General features: G+C 35.6%; 1 protein-coding gene across 1 annotated transcript in view; it reads left to right on the forward strand.

Moving 5' to 3' along the window:
• The window catches only part of bark (protein bark beetle), a 204866-nt gene that overhangs the window by 161233 nt on the left and 23303 nt on the right, over positions 1–20330 (forward strand). The window contains exons 16-26 of the mRNA XM_069826860.1: positions 512–626; positions 2153–2362; positions 4322–4766; positions 6818–7056; positions 10346–10511; positions 12316–12568; positions 13572–13796; positions 13888–14038; positions 17254–17514; positions 19024–19281; positions 20007–20260. Coding sequence (XP_069682961.1) covers positions 512–626; positions 2153–2362; positions 4322–4766; positions 6818–7056; positions 10346–10511; positions 12316–12568; positions 13572–13796; positions 13888–14038; positions 17254–17514; positions 19024–19281; positions 20007–20260 — 2577 coding nt within the window. The remainder of the gene's footprint in view (positions 1–511; positions 627–2152; positions 2363–4321; positions 4767–6817; positions 7057–10345; positions 10512–12315; positions 12569–13571; positions 13797–13887; positions 14039–17253; positions 17515–19023; positions 19282–20006; positions 20261–20330) is intronic.

Consider the following 20330-nt stretch of genomic DNA (forward strand, 5'->3'; position numbering starts at 1 on the left):
GAGTGAGCGGATGAACGGACGAATGGACAGACAGACAGACAGACAGATAAATAAATAAATAAATAAATAAATAAATAAATAAATTTCTTCCTCAGGAGATTAGATAGACCAAGTAGACCATAAGAGGGGGTGGTTGGTGAAGTACAGGGTGGGGTGCCAATTTTCCTAAACCCTGTTACTAACAACTGTTGTCTATTTATTACGTCTGTAACGACTTCGTTCCTTTCCTGTTACTTGTTAACATTTGCACATGTCTGAAAATCCACTGCAATATTTTCTTTCAGTGAGTAGAAGATTGGGTTTTGTCACTATTAAAAATCCGTCACTCTGAGCTAGGTTTGAATCTGCAAATCTCGAATATAATACTGAGTAATAACCATTTAATTACTGAAGACAATTATATCATACAGCTTAATATTTGGCCTTGACATATTTTATAATTTCACTAGCTAGCATCATAACTTGTAAAAAATTATGTGACAAATTTAACATTTTTTTTTCTTATTGACAGCTCCAATCCAGGACATCAAAAATCGTATAGTTGGAGGTCCAGTACCAACCCTTACAGTTACGAACTCTAGAATAAAGGAAAACAGGCAAGGAATTAGAGCTTCTTTTTACAATAGGTGAGTTAGTAACATAAATTATTATCTTTGTTTTATTGGGTGTAACATGGAACATTCACAATGAAAATTAAACATAACGTAAGCGTTAACTTAAGAATATAAACGTTGCGGTAAAACCAAGAAATCATACCATCATTCACGATGGGAACATAAACATAACAGCAAACATACTTGGTAACCATGGAAACCTAACAACGACGCCATTTCCTCATATTCTGTCGTATACTTGAGCTCTCCACGATTGTGTTCTGTTTGCAAATCACGTAAGCATAAGCATGAAAGTTTGGAGTTTGCAAACTTTCATGTTAACGTCTTACGGTAATGTTTATGTCAATGCTTATGTGAATCATTGTGAATGATTCCATTTGGTAGCCTGGGCGCAAACTTCTGTGTTTTTGTTACGGTTTTGTTTAATTTTCATTGTGAATGGGCCTTTATAGTGTTGAAGAATTCTCATATCTCGGATCCAAAATTCACAAAGATGGAGAGGATTGTCATGAAATTAAAAGAAGGATAAATTTAACTGATAAAACCTATATCTCACTTCTACCAATATTCATATCTAAAAACGCACAACAGGCCACTAAAACCATAATATACAATACAATAATTAGACCTACAAAATAAAAATTCATACGGGATTGTCACAAGGAGCTATATCAAGCGCGATATTGTTTAATGTCTACCTATATCATTGTTATGATAGAATAACTACGATCACTAGACGAAAACATAAATATTAATATCTTTGCAGATGATACAGTAATTTGGACCACTACAAAAATGATAATCAACAAGAAAAGTAGCAAAATGACATGAACATGGCATTAGAAACAATTAAAAAAAAAGAGCTCAGCAAAATAATAAGACCATAAGCAAAACAAATTTTCAGTTTTTTTTTTTTTCACTACGATACCGTACAATAAATTCAGCTTGACTTATAAATCCAAGAACAAGAAGTAAAAGAATCTGAAGAAAAAAAATATTTGGTTTTACTTTGAACAATAAAAGCTTGGGAAAGCATGTAGAGAAAACTTGTAACAAAATAAACAAAAAGTTGGAATATTGAAATGACAGGCAATAAAAAAATATGGGGTAGCTCTTTAGATGAAACAAATATTACTCTTTTTTATTAGGTACCGGTATTTACCTGATATTTATGTTTAAAATATTAAAATTATCACTTTAAAAGAATATATACAATTTTCTGGAAATGTTTGATTATGTTTGTATGCGAAGATAAATATCTCAAAACTTTTATAAAGAACTCTACCTCTATTCAAGAGGAAATTATGTATGTTTCTTCATTTGTTACACTTTTACAAGAAAAGCAGTAAAGTTGCATTGTAAGTCAACATACACTCAGAATATATTACATAGTTTTAAAAAAAAATTCAGAATAAATTAGGCCTACATACTTTCAATGTGTTCTGATTTAAGGATTTCTTAGTTTTATTCAGGACTTAAGAGTTAGTACAAATATTCTTTATGACTTGTTACATTTATTTTCGTTATTTTTATTACAGATATTTAAATGAGATTGGAGATCATTTTCTTCGTAAATCAAACGAATCTATACAACTCTTTGGCTGTGATATCTCATATAACTATGAGGAAGCTGTGTTTGTTCACTCACCTTTTTGGGATGTACATCATTCAAATATCTCTGAAATTACTATAATGATTAACAACTCAATTATTACTGACAATAGAAGAGGAATACACCAATTCAGCAGGTATATTAAAAGTTACAATTACAAAATATTGTATAAAATGGTGTGTCTACTTTTCAAGACTGTTCTTCATTCTACCACATCTTCAATCTATTTACTTAACATGAATTCAGGGATTAGTGTCGTAGCTTAGATGGTTGACGCGTTTGCCTACTGGTCTGGGGCTTCACTGGGAAATGGGTTCGATTCCCAATTTACCTAACTATCTGGTAGGGTTTTTCCGAGGTTTTCCACAACTGTAAGGCGAATGTCTGATAATCTATGGCGAATCCTCGGCCTCATCTCGCTAAATACCATCTCATCGCTATTACCAATTCCATCGACACTAAATGATTTAGTAGTTGGTACAGCGACATTAAATGCTTTGTTTCTAATTTTTTGTAAGCCAGAGTATGCATATTGTTGCTTAAATTAAGAAGTTGATTAAAAAACACATAATATCTCAGAATAATATTACATTTGGAATGTTGCTGAAAATATGGATTGGTGCATACGTTTGTGCGTAAATAAATACTTGGTTGCTATGGAAACATGGACAGCAGATGAATGAAAGTACAGAAAAACGCTACAAGCTTATGCACCAATCCAATAATTTATTTGATAGCTACATTTTTTTGTATAAAATTAACAACTTAATTATTTCGATTGTTTAAAAATTTTATTTACCTTTTGAATTTGTCAGAGATTTGGATTAAATAACATTATTAATTTGGTTTATAATTAATTAATTATATCATTAAAAATTTAGATTCCCCAACCCATAATAGAATTTATGCTCGACCATGCCGAAATGTAGTAATTATACACCTGGTAGCAGTCCTTTAATGCATGTCATTAAAGTACACCTACTCATTAAAGTTCAGATGTTTTCAGCCAATGACAACTCAGCTTACAGGTGTTCAGCCAATAACAAGTCATCTTTGTACCGTTATAAACCTGCAAGTATCGAATATTCTCGGATATGCAATCGAAAGAGAATTAGCGAAAAGTCACGGAGGCTGGAAATCCAATACTGTCGCAGAAGGTTATGTAAATAATATTCAGATAAATTCAATTTGTCATCTCGTTTTTCAATGTCGAATTCAATAATCAAGGTTATACCAAGTTTAACGGGATTACACAAGGTCGATGACATTATTGTTCCTCGGAAAAAATCAATACTTTCGTGTCTGCGCACATCTCACAATTCACGACCTATAACAAGGTCACTTCCGATCTTGTCAGATACAAATAAAATGTATAAGTTACATCTGAATAATTTCAAGTTAGAAATATGGTCGAGCATAAAAAGTCGTATGAAACTTGCCTGTAATGGTAATTAAGAAGCTCGTATGAAAATTATGAAACTCGCTTGCGCTCGTTTCATAAACATCCATACTCGCTTCTTAATTACTATCATTATAGGCTCGTTGCATAATGTACTATTTAAAAATTGCAGTACGTCACCAAAAAGAAAGATTAAAATTCAATTGAGTGCTTGTTAAAAAGGATTAAGTCTTATTGTGATTTCAAATTGCTAGTTTATTGTTGAATTGTTAAAATGTGAATTTAAATTATATGCTACAGACTACAATTTTACTATAACATAGCCTACATTAATTATTTTAATTTCTATGTATTAAATAAATATTTAATATACAGTATTTTTGTTCTGGACAATAATTATTATTAATGATTAAAGAGCAATTTTTCTCCGAGTATATATATTTCCCCTGCCATTCTCATTTCACCAGTGCTCTATTATTGGAATATTTCATCTTATTGGCTCTGATTAGTCTGTTCAATTTAGTAAAAACATTAAATGAATCATCACAATTTTAGTAACTACGATGGAAAAAGCAGAAGTGGAAGTTTACTTGTAAAGGCTTTAGTGAATTATTTTGGGTTTAAAGAAGGCATAAAATGTCTTATGTTAAGGTAATTATGTTATTTCGCGTTTAATGTTATTTTCTATTATTTCAGAGATCTTCGCAGCTCAAACAATTTATTCCATTGGATTCTTCGCGACAACACAATTGAGAGGAATAATCGTGGTGGATTTGATGTTTCACTACCATATGTATGGCAATACAATGAGAATTTTACACATTCCCTGTATATAAAAAATAATACATGGAGGAACAATAAACAGTTTGCGTTTGTTGTCGATGGACACTTTGCGCAGATGAATCTGACTCATAACGTTTTTGAGGACAATCAATGCAAGAGCGGCCTTATATCCATCAGAGGGATGGAGAAGCGACTGAAGATTGCTCACAATCGCATTGTAAGGAATTCTGGTCTCTATATGCTGGAATTCCGAGCTGACAGTCAGTCAGAGATCATGGGAGAAGTGGATGCAAAGTTTTATCAGAATGAAGTTAAAGAGAATCGTCATAATGCTGCTATTGGTAGAGGCTTTCACCAGGTAAGAATAATGAATTTCATTATTAAGAAACCCTGGTACTTCTGTAGCTCAGCTGATGGATTTCAACCATAGTAGATTCGTGTTCAGTCTGTGTCAGATGCTATAAGATTTACGATGAGCCAGATTTTCTCAAGAATCTTTGATTTCTCCTGTAATCCTTATTCCGTTTTATTACCTCAATATGAATAGCTTGTGTAATAGATATTAAAGAATTGCACTTAATGCTAATGTGAAAAGTCGAAATAGGAAAAAAAGTGATTTTTATAAATGCAAGTTTATGAACATACTTGACTTTTGTAAAGAAAAAAAAAAACATAAATGAGTGATATGGTTTACTATGTCTTGCCAATGAGAGACAATAATTTCGCTGGATTAGAATAAAATAACAAAGAAAATACTGAGAAATTGAAAAAGGGTAAGGTATTTTCGAAATTAAATAAACGAGATCTCTGAAAAGGCAGTAAGTTAAATAAATACTTACTTACCGTACTTACTGGCTTTTAAGGAACCCGGAGGTTCATTGCCGCCCTCACATAAGCCCGCCATTGGTCCCTATCCTGTGCAAGATTAATCCAGTCTCTATCATCATATCCCACCTCCCTCAAATCCATTTTAATATTATCTTCCCATCTACGTCTCGGCTTCCCCAAAGGTCTTTTTCCCTCCGACCTCACAACTAACACTCTATATGCATTTCTGGATTCGCCCATACATGCTACATGCCCTTCCCATCTCAAACGTCTGGATTTAATGTTCCTAATTATGTCAGGTGAAGAATACAATGCGTGCAGTTCTGCGTTGTGTAACTTTCTCCATTCTCCTGTAACTTCATCCCTCTTAGCCCCAGATATTTTCCTAAGCACCTTATTCTCAAACACCCTTAACCTCTGTTCCTCTCTCAAAGTGAGAGTCCAAGTTTCACAACCATACAGAACAACTGGTAATATAACTGTTTTATAAATTCTAACTTTCAGATTTTTTGACAGCAAACTGGATGATAAAAGCTTCTCAACTGAATAATAACAGGCATTTCCCATATTTATTCTGTGTTTAATTTCCTCGGTCACGAGACATAATCACATACTTTGTCTTTCCAGGATAGTATAGGGAAGTTTACATCCTGAAACACTGCTATAAAGTGGACAAATATTGTATATGTACCTAGACTATCTGAAACGGACTCTCTGTTTCAATGTGCAAAGAATCAGTTAGAAAATTGAAATAAAGAGAGGAGAAACCTTGCATAGGGAATAGGCGTGACCTGTGACATTTAAATATGCACGACTTATAAAATTGCGGCAGAAATACCTGTTAGAAGCGGAATATGCAAATGAAATGATTCACAACAATATTTAGAATTTTTTAATGTAAAAATCCAAAAACCTCATTTTTAGACCATATATAGACCTACCTATTTCTCACTTCAGTCACCCCTTAAATAAATAAATGAAATTGAATATTTAATTTTGGTTCAATAATGGAATTATGAAACTTTTCGTAAATAATAGTACAATGTTTGTTATTATAATAGTATGACTACCATTCTATTAGTAAGATAAGCATATTTATACCGGTAATAATGTATGTTGAATAATACGTATCATCAACATCATTTTCCTGTCATATTGTAGTTCTGTAAGAACTGTTATGGTCTACAAGACATTTTCCACACATCTCATCTGCATTTTTTACCTCATTGTAACATTTATGTACCGTTAAAGTAATGTTGAAATTTATTCAATATTTGATAGCTTCGTACCAAAAGATATGGAACTCAGTTCACGACACACTAGTGTCTCGTGTTATTCACGGGAAGTAAGACAGGTTTCCTCTGTGAATTGTTGTATTCCTGCCATTCTCATCCTCTTCCCACTTACATTTCTTAATCACATTAGCATTATGCCCATTCTCTGAGTGATCACTTTATTTCAAAATGAACGTTAAGTAAAGTATCACTGGTTCAACAGGAAGGAGGGCGACATTCAAACTCTATTCGAGTATTCCTTTAACTCAATATAGAACAATTGTTAATTGCTATGCATTTTGTGCAGGTTTCCAACACTCCTTCATGCGTTATTGGCTTCCACGGGATTCAGAAAGTGAACGTGAATCGCAATTTGCTTGGCAACAATGGACTGGACTACGAGCTGATAGCAGGCATCCGCACTGCGAAGCTGAACACTGGCATCAACGTCCTAGAAAACTGGTGGGGCTCCAGCAATGTCAGCGACATCAAGAAGAGAATATTTGACTTCGATGACTGGAACAATCATGCAATTGCTAAGTTCAGGTTAGTACGGTTTTTGCAAAACCTCTGAAGAGATTTCATTAAATGAAAATTTGTTGTCAGTGATAATAATAATAATATTATTATACAAACACTATTTGCTGGATACAAGTACCATCATTATTGGGTGAAGTTTTAGTTCGGTATTGCCAGTTTAGGGAATTAAAAACAAACACTGAAAATACCTTAGTTTTGTAGTGTGGAGTAGTAGAAACTCGATGTGATCACTGGGAGAGCAGTGGTGCCACCCAACCCGCCCTAAATAGGTTCCTTACTTATATAGGAAAATCGTCGTACTTGAAGGAAGAAGGCGGCCATATTTCGTCGTTGTGACGTTATTTGAGGTGGAGTGGGAGAATGATTGCAGTGTCGCCAACTGTGGTAACCATTCATATTATCTTACATACCTAACAAAACCTAACCTAACCTAACCTAACGTGCTACACACCTATTGTAACATTCCTAACGTTTAGCACATCTGTTGTAACATTCCTCACAGTTTCATTTTGTTTCCCGATATTGGCATCCCTACTACACCTGTACAATATCGTCTGCTGGAATTCTGAGTCATCTAGTGGAAGTGAAGTGAAACTGCGACTCTGTTAATTACGGTTCCGAAGTTGTTTCTGTGTTATCTGCAAGAATTATTGTGTCATTGTAGTGATAATTGCATTTACATTGTACAATAAAAATTGCAATGTGTCGTGGCTGAGATAAAAGTGTTCTAAATTGATTTCCAGCGCCACAATCCCAGTGATAAACGTGTGAATATTCGTTAGGAGTCCGTTGGAAGTGGCCGTAGGGAACTAAAACTTGACCCATTATTGCTGTGTAGAATGAGTAATCTTGAACGCAATCAGATATCACCATTATCATCATCGATCATCAATCATCCTGCTACAAATTCTCTCTCTCATTTCCTTCTCTTTCTAGCTCAGCACTAATTGAATCAGCTGATTATTTGTTACTGAGATTTATTCCCCTGTGAAATTTGTTGTGAACAAAGTGGTTGTGGTATAGGTTTCTCTCCAAACATTTGAATCGGTCATTATTAAAATGCACTGTCATTTTTTTCAGTACTCAGATAATCGAAGAAAACTAATCTGTTCGCTTAATAATTGTTAAGATATATTTGTGTTGTGGTTAAGCATCACTTAATAATAATAATAATAATAATAATAATAATAATAATAATAATAATAATAATAATAATAATAATAATAATAATCCGTGGTGCTACAGCCCGTGAAGAGCCTAGACCGACCAGCCGGCTGCTGGCCTCACGCCCACAAGTCGAAGCAGAGGTGGACGATCATCCAACCAGAATGGAGGTATCGTGTGGTTAGCACGATGATCCCCTCAGCCGTTTATAGCTGGTATTCGCAACCGGATTTCGCTACCTATCGTAGCTCCCCAAGTGCATCACGATGCTGGGTGGGCACCGGTCCCATACACTGGCCGAAATTTCATGAGAAAATTTCTTCCCCCATGAGGACTCGAGCCAGCGCGCATTCCGTAACGCGAGTCCTAGGCAGGATGCCTTAGACCGCGACACCACGGCGCGGGACTAAGCATCACTTACGGAGTATAATTCGTTTGTTTCATCCTCTATTAAATGCAGAAAAAATTAAGAAATCCAGCAAAAGTCCTTGTGTTCAAAATTGACTTGTTGTTGTTCAGTCAACTGTCGAAAGACAGGTCTGAATCTGAACCTCAACAAGGCACCACTTATGAGGCAACTAAGCCAGGAGATAATAGGATCGGGTTGGTCAGTTCCTTTCCTCCCTCTATTGCATAAAACACCGACTAGCTACATATTACACTAATCAGACTTCAGATGTATACAAACAATTGTTCCTCCTCTGACACATATCGTCAAGTGAGATGTACTGCCTGATAATAGATGTACAGTCTTAGAAAAAGTTTTATCGCACAGATACTTTATAAGTCCCAGAAAGAAGGCAGTGCGTATGATCAGAGGGCCTGTTTCACAAGAGAACGACTAGTTGAGGTAATAAAATTAGTTTTGTTTCGTTGTATGTCTGATCATGCGCACTGCCTTCTTTATATGACTTATAAAGTATCTGTGTGATAAAACTTTTTTCTAAGACTGTACAGTAGTGGCAAAAAAAACCTGACCGACCCTTGTAGCTGATTTCAGAGTCACACATTCAAATTTTGCTAGTCACAAAACACATCCATCTTGTATAATTAATTGTAACAATGAAATTTATTGCATTTGTTCGATTCTTACCGTCTTTTGTTTCCTTCAGTGCCTCAAACTTACAGACGAAAAAACTTGGAGAGTTTTATTTTCATCTGCAATATTACATTTCTCCCTCAATTAGGCAAAGATAACTGCGTATTTTTACATTAAATAGCAGTACATACCTCTGGCTTCACTATCCATATTGAAATTACCACAGTCTGACACAATACAGAGCACAGGATTCTTTTGTATCAGCTACAAAGGTCGGTCAGATCAACCAGAACCTCAATCAGAGGACAACATTAACTTGGTGATTTTTAATAATGATCGATTCATTTCTGTTTTATTGCCCTTCTTATTTATTTTATACCGTACTTCAAATCATAACTTCGGCAACTCTGGAATGGTCTCTATTTAAACTTGTTAAATTAACAATTTTGAATATCATTGCTTCTTCTAATAACTTCTGTTCCTTCTGTTTTCATTTTTCTTTCTTATTTCTTTTATTCTCTTCGTCCTCCTATCCTGCCTAATTATTTCTCCACTTTCCTCTTTATCTTCTTTTTCTTTTTCTTCTTCCTCATTCTTTCTCTCTTCTTTTTCTCCATCTAAACGTCCACACCTGTGGAGTAACGGTCAGCGCATCTGGCCGCAAAACCAGGTGGCTCGGGTTCGATTCCCAGTCGGAGCAAGTTACCTGGTTGAGATTTTTTGCGGAGTTTTCCCTCAACCCAATACGAGCAAATGCTGGGTAACTTTCGGTGCTGGACCCCGGACTCATTTCACCGGCATTATCACCTTCATTTCATTCAGACGCTAAATAACCTAGATGTTGATACAGCGTCGTAAAATAACCCAATAAAATTTAAAAAAAAATCCATCTAAACTTAAATGCTGTATTTAGTTCGTTGTGAATCTTCTTCACACTCATTGTTAAGTTAAACACCCCACCTCAGGTGAATGGCTCCAACTGACCTGTCTACAGGATGTGTAGGCCTACTTGTATGTGGAGACTAAATTATATTTACCTCTGAAATTAGAGTGACTTGTGAATAATACATCATTTTATTGTTGCAATTGCAGGCCATATCTAACAGAAGACTCGTTTGATTCATCAGTATCCGTGTCTTGGGACGAGCCAGTGATAGTTGACTTGGACAACCTTGGTGGGCGTCTTAAAGACTCCCTCACTCTCTACGCTCGTGAAACTCCCTACATTATTCGTTCTGATATCACTGTTATGCCTGGAGTAAGTCCTCTACTATAGATCATTAATTCTCTCACTAGTTAGTGCACACACAAACACAACTTTTTTTTTCTTGATTCTTAAGTGAAATAGATTGAAAACAATTTAGTTGCAATATTTTTATTGTGAATTACACGGTGTCCACTATAAGACTCCAACGTTTTAAACAAATATAGTGAAAAGGAAAATGTGTATGCTATAATAAACTATACACGAAAATGATATTGTAACTCATCAAGTTTTTAGTTTTACTCACATAATTCAGTTCAGTGCACTTGCACATGGGAGCCTCAGGTGGCGTGAAGAATGTCAGACCTGTAGTCGATTTCACGCCATGTATTGTTCAGCATGTCTTCTGTGACAGAGTTTATGGCATCTCTTATGCTATATTTAAGTCCAGTATGCCATTAACTTTTGTAGTGTTCAAATACCTGGGAGCAACAGTAACAAATATAAATGATACTCGGGAGGAAATTAAACACAGAATAAATATGGGAAATGCCTGTTATTATTCGGTTGAGAAGCTTTTATCATCCAGTCTGCTGTCAAAAAATCTGAAAGTTAGAATTTATAAAACAGTTATATTACCGGTTGTTCTTTATGGTTGTGAAACTTGGACTCTCACTTTGAGAGAGGAACAGAGGTTAAGGGTGTTTGAGAATAAGGTGCTTAGGAAAATATTTGGGGCTAAGAGGGATGAAGTTACAGGAGAATGGAGAAAGTTACACAACACAGAACTGCACGCATTGTATTCTTCACCTGACATAATTAGGAACATTAAATCCAGACGTTTGAGATGGGCAGGGCATGTAGCATGTATGGGTGAATCCAGAAATGCATATAGAGTGTTAGTTGGGAGGCCGGAGGGAAAAGACCTTTAGGGAGACCGAGACGTAGATGGGAGAATAATATTAAAATGGATTTGAGGGAGGTGGGATATGATGATAGAGAATGGATTAATCTTGCTCAGGATAGGGACCAATGGCGGGTTTATGTGAGGGTGGCAATGAACCTCCGGGTTCCTTAAAAGCCAGTAAGTAAGTAAGTGTATACTGTTCTTTGACATACCCCTAGAAGAAAAGATCTAGTGGGGTAATATCGGGAGAACACGGAGGCAAAGGAATTGGACTGCCACTGTCAATCCAACGATTAGGGAGTGTGTCATTTAAAAACTGTCGGATGTCAATGGGGTGGGGCACCATCCTGCTGAAAGATTATTGTTGGCTTCATGGCTGCTATCTGTGGCACAGCAAATTCCCCAACATATCCAAGTAACTGTTACCCTAGATCATATATGTAACAGATAACTCCTCGCTATGTTAAAATCGGCAGCACTTTGAAGAGAACAACCGCCAGGATTGCCACCCGTCCGCCGTAAACGAACACGAGATGGCAGCACAGTTGCTAATGCAATTCAAATGGGTATTATGACGTGACTCCTTATGTAACAACTAGATGGCAGCGTAGTAAACCTGACAAAAGTTGTTAACCTCAAAGCCTATAAGGCCGACATATCTGTTACATAATATATATGATCTAGGCTGTTACGAATGACAGTATCCTCATTTTATTTTATTTTCAAACACTTTGACCGGTTCTTGTTGTGAACTGCACTCTATCGCAGTTATTGCAACATGCAGTTTGTCAACTGTGCATGACCAATGTCGATACACTGCATATTTGTAAAACACTGCTATAAGTTAACTTTTTTGTGTAGTTCTATTTTGTTGGTGATTTTCTATTTATTATGAAATCCTGATTTCATCTGTGCGTGGTAAAAGAATCTGATATATTTTTCTGTTTTTAGGTGACGTTAACTATAAGACCTGGAGTTGTGATGGAGTTCGCCCCAAATGTTGGCATCCTTGTGATAGGTGTTCTAAAAGCTCAAGGAAGACGTGGCGAAGAGATAATAATGAGACCAGCGAGTTCACATGCAGATCTAGAAGGCAAAAAGATTGTGCGACGTCATGTGTTGCCAATTTCGTCTGGCAGCGAGTCCATTCGTCTGTGCACAGGCAGAAATTGCACAGTTGAGACAGATCATGATCGCGAGATAGGTATGAAGCTTGCGAGATTGTGATTATTAGAATATCCTAATAGATAATATCTAGTCTTTATTGACTTGCTACAATATTTCTGTCTTTCTCTCTCTCTCTGACCCTTTCTGTATATAGAATATATTTATATTTATATTTAACATTTATGTAATTTTTCATATAATTTATATATTGTAGCTAAAGTCACCAACTATGATAAACTTGCGATCAGATGGGATCAATTGTTCTATATCATCCATTACTAGGTTTAGGCCTGGAGGTATATATACATTGACAAGTGAAAATGAAATATTATTTTGAAGTAATAATTTGGCCTAATGTATTCAATTTGGCCTTTAAATTGTTGTTTAGATTCAATTACATGAATGGAGTTGTGGATCATGGTAACAACACCTCCACCCGCTCTGTCTTCACGAAAGAGATTAAAAATTTTGTAGTCAGCAAATCTGCAAAATTTTAAAATATCAGCAATCTGAAAAGATAGTTGTATGCATATTACAGAAGGCTTTTTGTCCTGAACTTCTTGCTTTAATAAATCCATTTTGTTTCTTAAAGACCTAGAGTTCCATTGTAAAATTTTTAGAGTGTCTATATCTTTTTCGTTAATGTTGCCTTTTCGTTTTAATTCTCGGTCTTTCAATGTACTACCCAATATAAATTAAAATCATCAGTACCAGTTGCAGAAGACACAGCCCTGCAGTATATATTGACTACACCCCACCTCTGGCTACTAGCAACAGGCATCTATAATGAACACCGATCAAAATACCCCTCATTTCTCGTGAAAAACAACAACTGAATAGACTACAGTGGACTATAGTGGACTTTATGTTGTCAGCAAACAGCTGGATACATTAAGAAGATTGATTGATCTATTGTAGCTAGATTAATTCACTTTATTTTAAACGATTTATCGAATTTAAATTGATTTTAACAAATTGAACTAAGCAAATTTAATTAAAATTAATAAATAAATGTGATATTAATATTGATTCTTTTACAGGACCACTCCCAAATAATGAAGGCTTCCTTGAGTATTACAACCAGACAACAATGCAGTGGGTTCCCCTGTGTGACGATCGTTTCACAGAACGCAATGCTCAAGTTGTGTGTCGTGAGTTGGGATTTGACTCTCTTAATGTTTACATGGATCACGGAACGAGAGTAGAATACCATCCAAACTCTTTGACTCGTATTTGGTCCTGGCCTGAACCATTACAGTGCATAGGTAACAATTGAAGAGTACCGACATTACTACAATTTTAATGAGTTAAGAAGAATGTTTTGTCTATGGATTCAATAAATCGATTCTTTTACAGGCGATGAAGCAAGGCTTGAAGACTGTCCAATACGACTCAATGGCCAGTTGTACGGTCACAGACATAGGTGTGAGTGGAATAGCAAATTTGTGTTCATTCATTGCGGCGAGAGGAATCTGCCAGCAGGAAAAGATTACTGGGGAGGAATTAGGTAAACATTATTATTCCATACCAATTAGCACATATTCGAATTCATACATAATAACACGACAAAAATATAATTCAAGTCTTTAAACGAATTCCAGCAGTACTTATTCTATTCACAAATCTTAAGAATAAAGTATTTTTAAGTAATATTTTCTTAAGTCTATTTATTTATTTTTTCGAGGGCACTATTTCTCTGTTAACTTCTCAACTTTACAGTGTTAATATTTAGTAATTTACCCGGCTGACTAGTTTCGAAGTATTGTTCTTCATTGTGTTCTTCAGCTACACAGACACTGACATGAAAATACTACACATCCAGTCAAAAATTCAGAAACTTGACACTAGAGAACAATATGAAATTTACAAACTTACAAAAACACAACCCCAGCACATCCTGAACACTCAACTCAATTTCAAAACACACACCCTTTTCGACACAATCATGAACACACCCCACCACAACAGGAAACCAGAAGATTGCGCGAGATCTTCACTAGGCTTGGGACAATGAAGAACAACACTTCGAAACTAGTCAGCCAGGTAAATTGCTAAATACCTATGTTGTTTGATGTTTTCTAATGCCAGGCGTTTGACAATAAAGTCATTTGATCTCTTGCACTCCAATATTTTTCAAAGATATTATCATGACCAGCCACTGAAGCACAGATTTTGAGGTGTTCCGAATCCATTTCTTGGTTTGAGTTGCACAATGGGCAGTTAGGGGACTGATGATTTTCGTGGCAAATCGGGAATTAACTGTGGATTATGATGCAGAGAGTTCCATTTTTTTCCCCTTGAGATTGTGTTATCAAATTTTGTTTGAAATTGCTAAATATTAATAAGTAAAGAAGTTCAAAAGTTAATCAGTGATTAACCAAGTACGATCAATTATAACCACTGCCCTTAAACATGCCGATTACAACATCTTTGAAGAAGTACATGGTCTTTCCATCACTGGCAATACACGGCGCATAGATATAATAGCTTTCAAGGAATCTACAAGATCTGAATACATAATTGATCCCACTGTGCATTTCGAAACGGATGAGGAACAGCCAGCAGAAGTGGATAATGAAAAAAAGAATATCTACAATCCTACCATTCCCTATTACCTCAAAAAATACCAGCTAAAAGAGCTTGAAGTAATCGGACTTCTGGTTGGAGCAAGAGGTACCGCTACTCTCTTCATGAAAGATGTGTTTAAGAGGCTTGGAATACCTACATCTATTATTCCGATTGTAACCTTAGCTGCATTGAAAGGATCAATTGCTCTCCTGAAGAATCACCTATATTCGAAATCAAACTAAGTTCAGTAGCATTCTTTACTTTTTTGTAACACTTACCTTTCTAAAAATATATATATTTTCACTAATCTAAAAAAAAAAGAAAAAAAAATTATTGCTGGAAATTATTTGTAGGAATTTCATTGTTAAAACAAAATCAATAGTTTTTCATGAACTTGTAAAAATTTCTATGGTTAAGTACTCTTTGTCCCTTGTGGCAGCTCATGAATGGTGAGAAGATATATAAATTAGAAAATAAGTGTTAAAAGTGTATATAGAACAATGAAGAAGGCACTATTTCGTTCTGCCAACAAACTAATGCAGCCCTATATTAAAATCCATATTAATTGTGAACACTAAAAATTGATGCTGAAAGTGATGCATATCGTGTTTATTATCTTAAGCCAAGGTTGCACATACATAAATTTAAAATAACAACGCGAAATTAGCAATAACAGAGAAATTTTAAAACAAATCTTCCTTAGAAACTTCACAGGACTTTCTTATAGACCTGTATTTGGGGGTAAATACTTCAGCCTCGTATGTACTTCAGAGATGGAATCTTCACACTGTCAGTCTTATGGAGTTCATAAAAATCTTAATTTGATATATCTGTGGATATTGAAAACAAACCACTCAAATGCAATCAAACTAATCAACATACAGATCTCGGATTTTATCTCTGCCGGTGAATGGCAGTTGGAATTCGAGCGCTTGTCAATATTGATGGAGTTGAGTATTAGTACAACCTCTGCTTTCCTGCTTCCATAATAATGAAACATAGCTTACTCCTTCTGAATGTTTTTTTATGCCAAATGCTTTTCCTTGAACCTATCCGTCTTCAGTTCTTGAGTTTCAATGCGAAAACGCAAGTAACAATGTTAGGACGATCAGCGAGTTTTTCATGTAGGAGTAATGCAGTAGCTATTTCAGGTCATTGCGAATTATAAGTGAGCGTTAAGAAAATTTCTGGTTCGATTAAAACAAAGAAATATGAAATTAATTTTGATTTAGTTTCAAGATGCAGCTAAAATAGGAAACATGAATCATTACTACCTAGGAAAATTAGAGAATAACACATATAAATATGTACATCACACTAATAACTATAAAAATATTTCATTTTTAATAATATTGTTACCTTACGTAAGTTTTATAGTTTTCAGTAACATTATATGTAGCTGTTATTCAGTAAATTATAGAAATGAAGATCTAATTTGAAATATTCTTTCTCTGTGTCTACTTAGGCCTACATAAAACCTCAAAAGGTTTCACTTTCATATCATCAATATAGCATTAATGTGTGTAATTAGTGACAAATAGGTATACTCACATAATTGTATTAACTATAATAATATTTCATTTTTAATGGTAATAAGCTCATTAAACATTTTTAAGTTTTGTAGTTCTTTATATCCAATACACAGCTGTACTCGGAAAAGTACAGACCAGAGAATCAGACCTGTAAATTATTTTTTATACGCCATGGCGCGCCATCTTAACTCTAAATATGTCAGCAATCCTGCAGGTCATGGCCTTCGTGTAATATTGTTTATTGTAGTGTGTGTTTTGTTTTATTCTTAAAGCCATTATTTCTCAAAAGTGACGACAAATGGAGTTTGGAAAATAGGGAAATGATGTAGGAAAATTGATATTTCACTGAAAACTACTATTTTTCTGAAAAAACTTTGGGTTCCAAGCTTCAAAATGAGGCGTCATTTATTAAAATCTGTTCACCCATTTTCCCGTAATTTTCATTACCAGTTAAAATTATATATATGGATGTGGAATCATTTTTGTAAAATTTTGACATTTGTGTTATTGTCAATTGATTTCAGTTTAATTAAAAATATTCTCTCTTCCCAATTGATATTAAGAACTCTGAAATGATTTGAATATCCTGCATTTTTAACCCCCCACCCTTTTTTTTTTTCAGGTTTGCCGCCGGTGAATTTGAACAGAATCTGTACGAGCACCGCATTCATGATGTAGTGACACACCAGACAACTCGTCGAGCAGAATCTGTGATTGAACACGTGAATGTAACGGGAGCAGGGATCCTCCACAACGAGAAGTCGCCAGCAGTCCAAAGCATCTCTCGCTCCCCTGCCATCTCCAACATGAACATCACACACTGTGCTTCTGATGGCATCAACCTCATCTCACCTCTGGACAACACCCAGCTGCTGTTCAACAGGTATGTATGTTGTTGTTGTTTAGTCAACTGTCGGAAGACAGGTCTGATCCTCATAAGTCAACTAAGCCAGGAGATAATGGGGTAGGATGTCCAGTTCCTTTCCCTCTCCAATACATACATCGCTGACTAGCTACATATTACACTATTCAGACTTCAGATGCATACAAACAATTGTTCTTCCTCTGACACATATCGTCAAGTGAGATGTACTGCCTGGTAATAGATGTACATATCAGTCAGAACCTCAATCAGAGGATAGTACTGTATGTATGTTGTTGTTGTTGTTTTATAATGCCAGGCGTTTGACAAAGTCATTTGACCTCTTGCACTCCAATATTTTTCAAAGATATTGTCATGGTCAGCCAATGAAGCACAGATTTTGAGGTGTTCCGAATCCATTTCTTGGTTTGAGTTGCACAATGGGCAGTTAGGGGACTGATATATTCCAATTCTATGCAGGTGTTTGGCCAAACAATCATGGCCTGTTGCCAATCTAAATGCAGCTACAGACGATTTGCGTGGTAAATCGGGAATTAACTGTGGATTATGATGCAGAGAGTTCCATTTTTTCCCTTGGGATTGTGAAGAACAGCTACTCACAAGATAATGTGAAGATTTTTTTTTTTTGTATATAGTTACTAGTGTGAAGGAAGAAATTGGTATTCATATAAAATCCAAAGAAATGTTACCTACAAGTAAATGCAAAATAGTCCCTGGACCTTATACTAACTACATACATTACAAAGTCGTTCTTAGATCTCCATTTTGTTATTTCAGCATTCTACAGTATAGTGTATAGGTCTATACTATCCGTAGTCACGTCAATATTACGAAAAATAATATAATTAAAGAGAGGATTTATGAGATTCTTTTGGAAATTATGATCAAGTTTTTGAGCCCACCCAATGTTTTTAAAAAGTTGGCGTCACTGGTTATGTCTATAGTTTAAATCCTCTCTATCATGGCAAATAGTCTAAGGTAGTGTCTGATTTCTGTATTTCTTTGTCTTATCTTCTTTTGTGTTGCTTCTAACTGTGCGTAGAAATGTCATTTCTGATGCTGTTATTTCATCTACATTCTGTTAAAATATAACCTACGAGTAATTTGCGGCAGGGGAAAGAAAAACCTCAGTGAATGAATTAAATACTATTATAGTCACAATCATGCCATGGTATGAAAGAAAAATTTTCACAACCTCGAGCGGGAATCGAACCTGCGACTTCCTGGTCTCCGGTCAGGCGCTCTACCACTGAGCTATCGAGTTCGTCTCACGCCAAAGGCTCGGAATTATCCTTTCATACTGGCGACTCTGTTATAGAGTACTGTCCATAGCGTCTGATCTAGTCAGCACTGCTTATGGGTGGAAAGAAACTTTTATAAATGTAATCTTCATCTTACGATGTTAAGATCGTAAGATGAAGATTACATTTGTAAAAACCTCAGCATTAATGATATTCCTCAAATGAAGATTATTTTTGTGTTAAATGAGGTTAATTAATCTATTTGCAGCATTGAATCCAGCCTTGGTATTGGCATCTCAGCTGTTTCTCTCACTGGTGAAGGCAGAGAATCCAGCGAGAGCTCCTTCACCCCATTACGAGAGGTCCACATCCCCTATCACATATTCAGCATGATTGACATGTGTGACACCACCAAGATGATCACGCTGGAGGAACGTGTCCTCATCTACTACAGATACGACAACAATCCTGTCAACTGCGTCAAGATCTTCAACAGTGTGTACCATACTAAACCCTTTGGTTTCAGGTTAGTGTATACTCTTTGCGTAATTCTTATATAATGATTTGTTGTTTGTAGTCTTTCGTAATACCAGCATTGTTGGCAACGTAATTTTTAATTTCTGAAGGAGAACTTAATCAAGATGGACAATCTTACTTTTCCCACATCGCTGGAGTTATTATGGGAGTAGATTATTCCTGCAAAGGAAGCCAATTGTTTCCTGGTAATATGATACGTTTTTCATATTGAATCAGTGCTTTTTCTTCTATTGTCATTTTGATGCTGTTAATATTAGTGAGGAATCTCATAGAATCTATTGGAGTTGTTTTGATTCCACCAGTAATGAGCCTCAGAGCTTGGTTTTGAACACGTTCTATTTCGTTTATGAAAGATGAAGTAATTAAAATTTCTCCGCAGTACGTCAGCACTGGCTGTATAAACATTTTGTATGTAGTGTTCAAAGTATTCCTAGAGCATCCCCATTTCTTTCCTGCTAGTCTTTTCAGAAGGGAGAATGTTTTACGAGCTTTTTCAGAAATATAATAGGAAAATAGAGGATGCAATAGATCATCTAAGACATAAATATGTTTTGGGTAGCGTAGTTTTCATGTAGCAAAATTTAAATTTTGGTCTCGTGTTCGATACCTGGGCAATAAGAGTCAAATATACTTTAGTGAAGCTTGGAAAATTTTCTTATAGACAACCAGACAGAATAATAGCACAGATATTACAGATGTTGAGTGTGTTTGCAGATTGCTTCAGTTCAACTTGTTCAACTCGACCAACAAGCCAGGCAAACCTGACAGCATCACCCTGTATGATGGCGACATATACAACACCACCAGCAAGGTGATTGCCAGCATCGAGTTTGGAGGCCGCAATGAGAGGAGGCTGTTCCGTACGAGGGGGCCAAGCCTCAGTGTGAAACTGTTTGCTACAGGAGCCAGCAATGTCCATGGCTTCATTGCTGAGATTGTCACACTTCCCATTTCTGCAATCGGATTTAGTAAGTAAAAAATCCTTTGTAAAGTAATGAATTCTCTTCTAGAAGCCATGCATGAAACTATTAATAGATT

The sequence above is a fragment of the Periplaneta americana genome, chromosome 5 (genome assembly GCF_040183065.1).
Source record: "Periplaneta americana isolate PAMFEO1 chromosome 5, P.americana_PAMFEO1_priV1, whole genome shotgun sequence".
Taxonomy (NCBI): Eukaryota; Metazoa; Arthropoda; class Insecta; order Blattodea; family Blattidae; genus Periplaneta; species Periplaneta americana.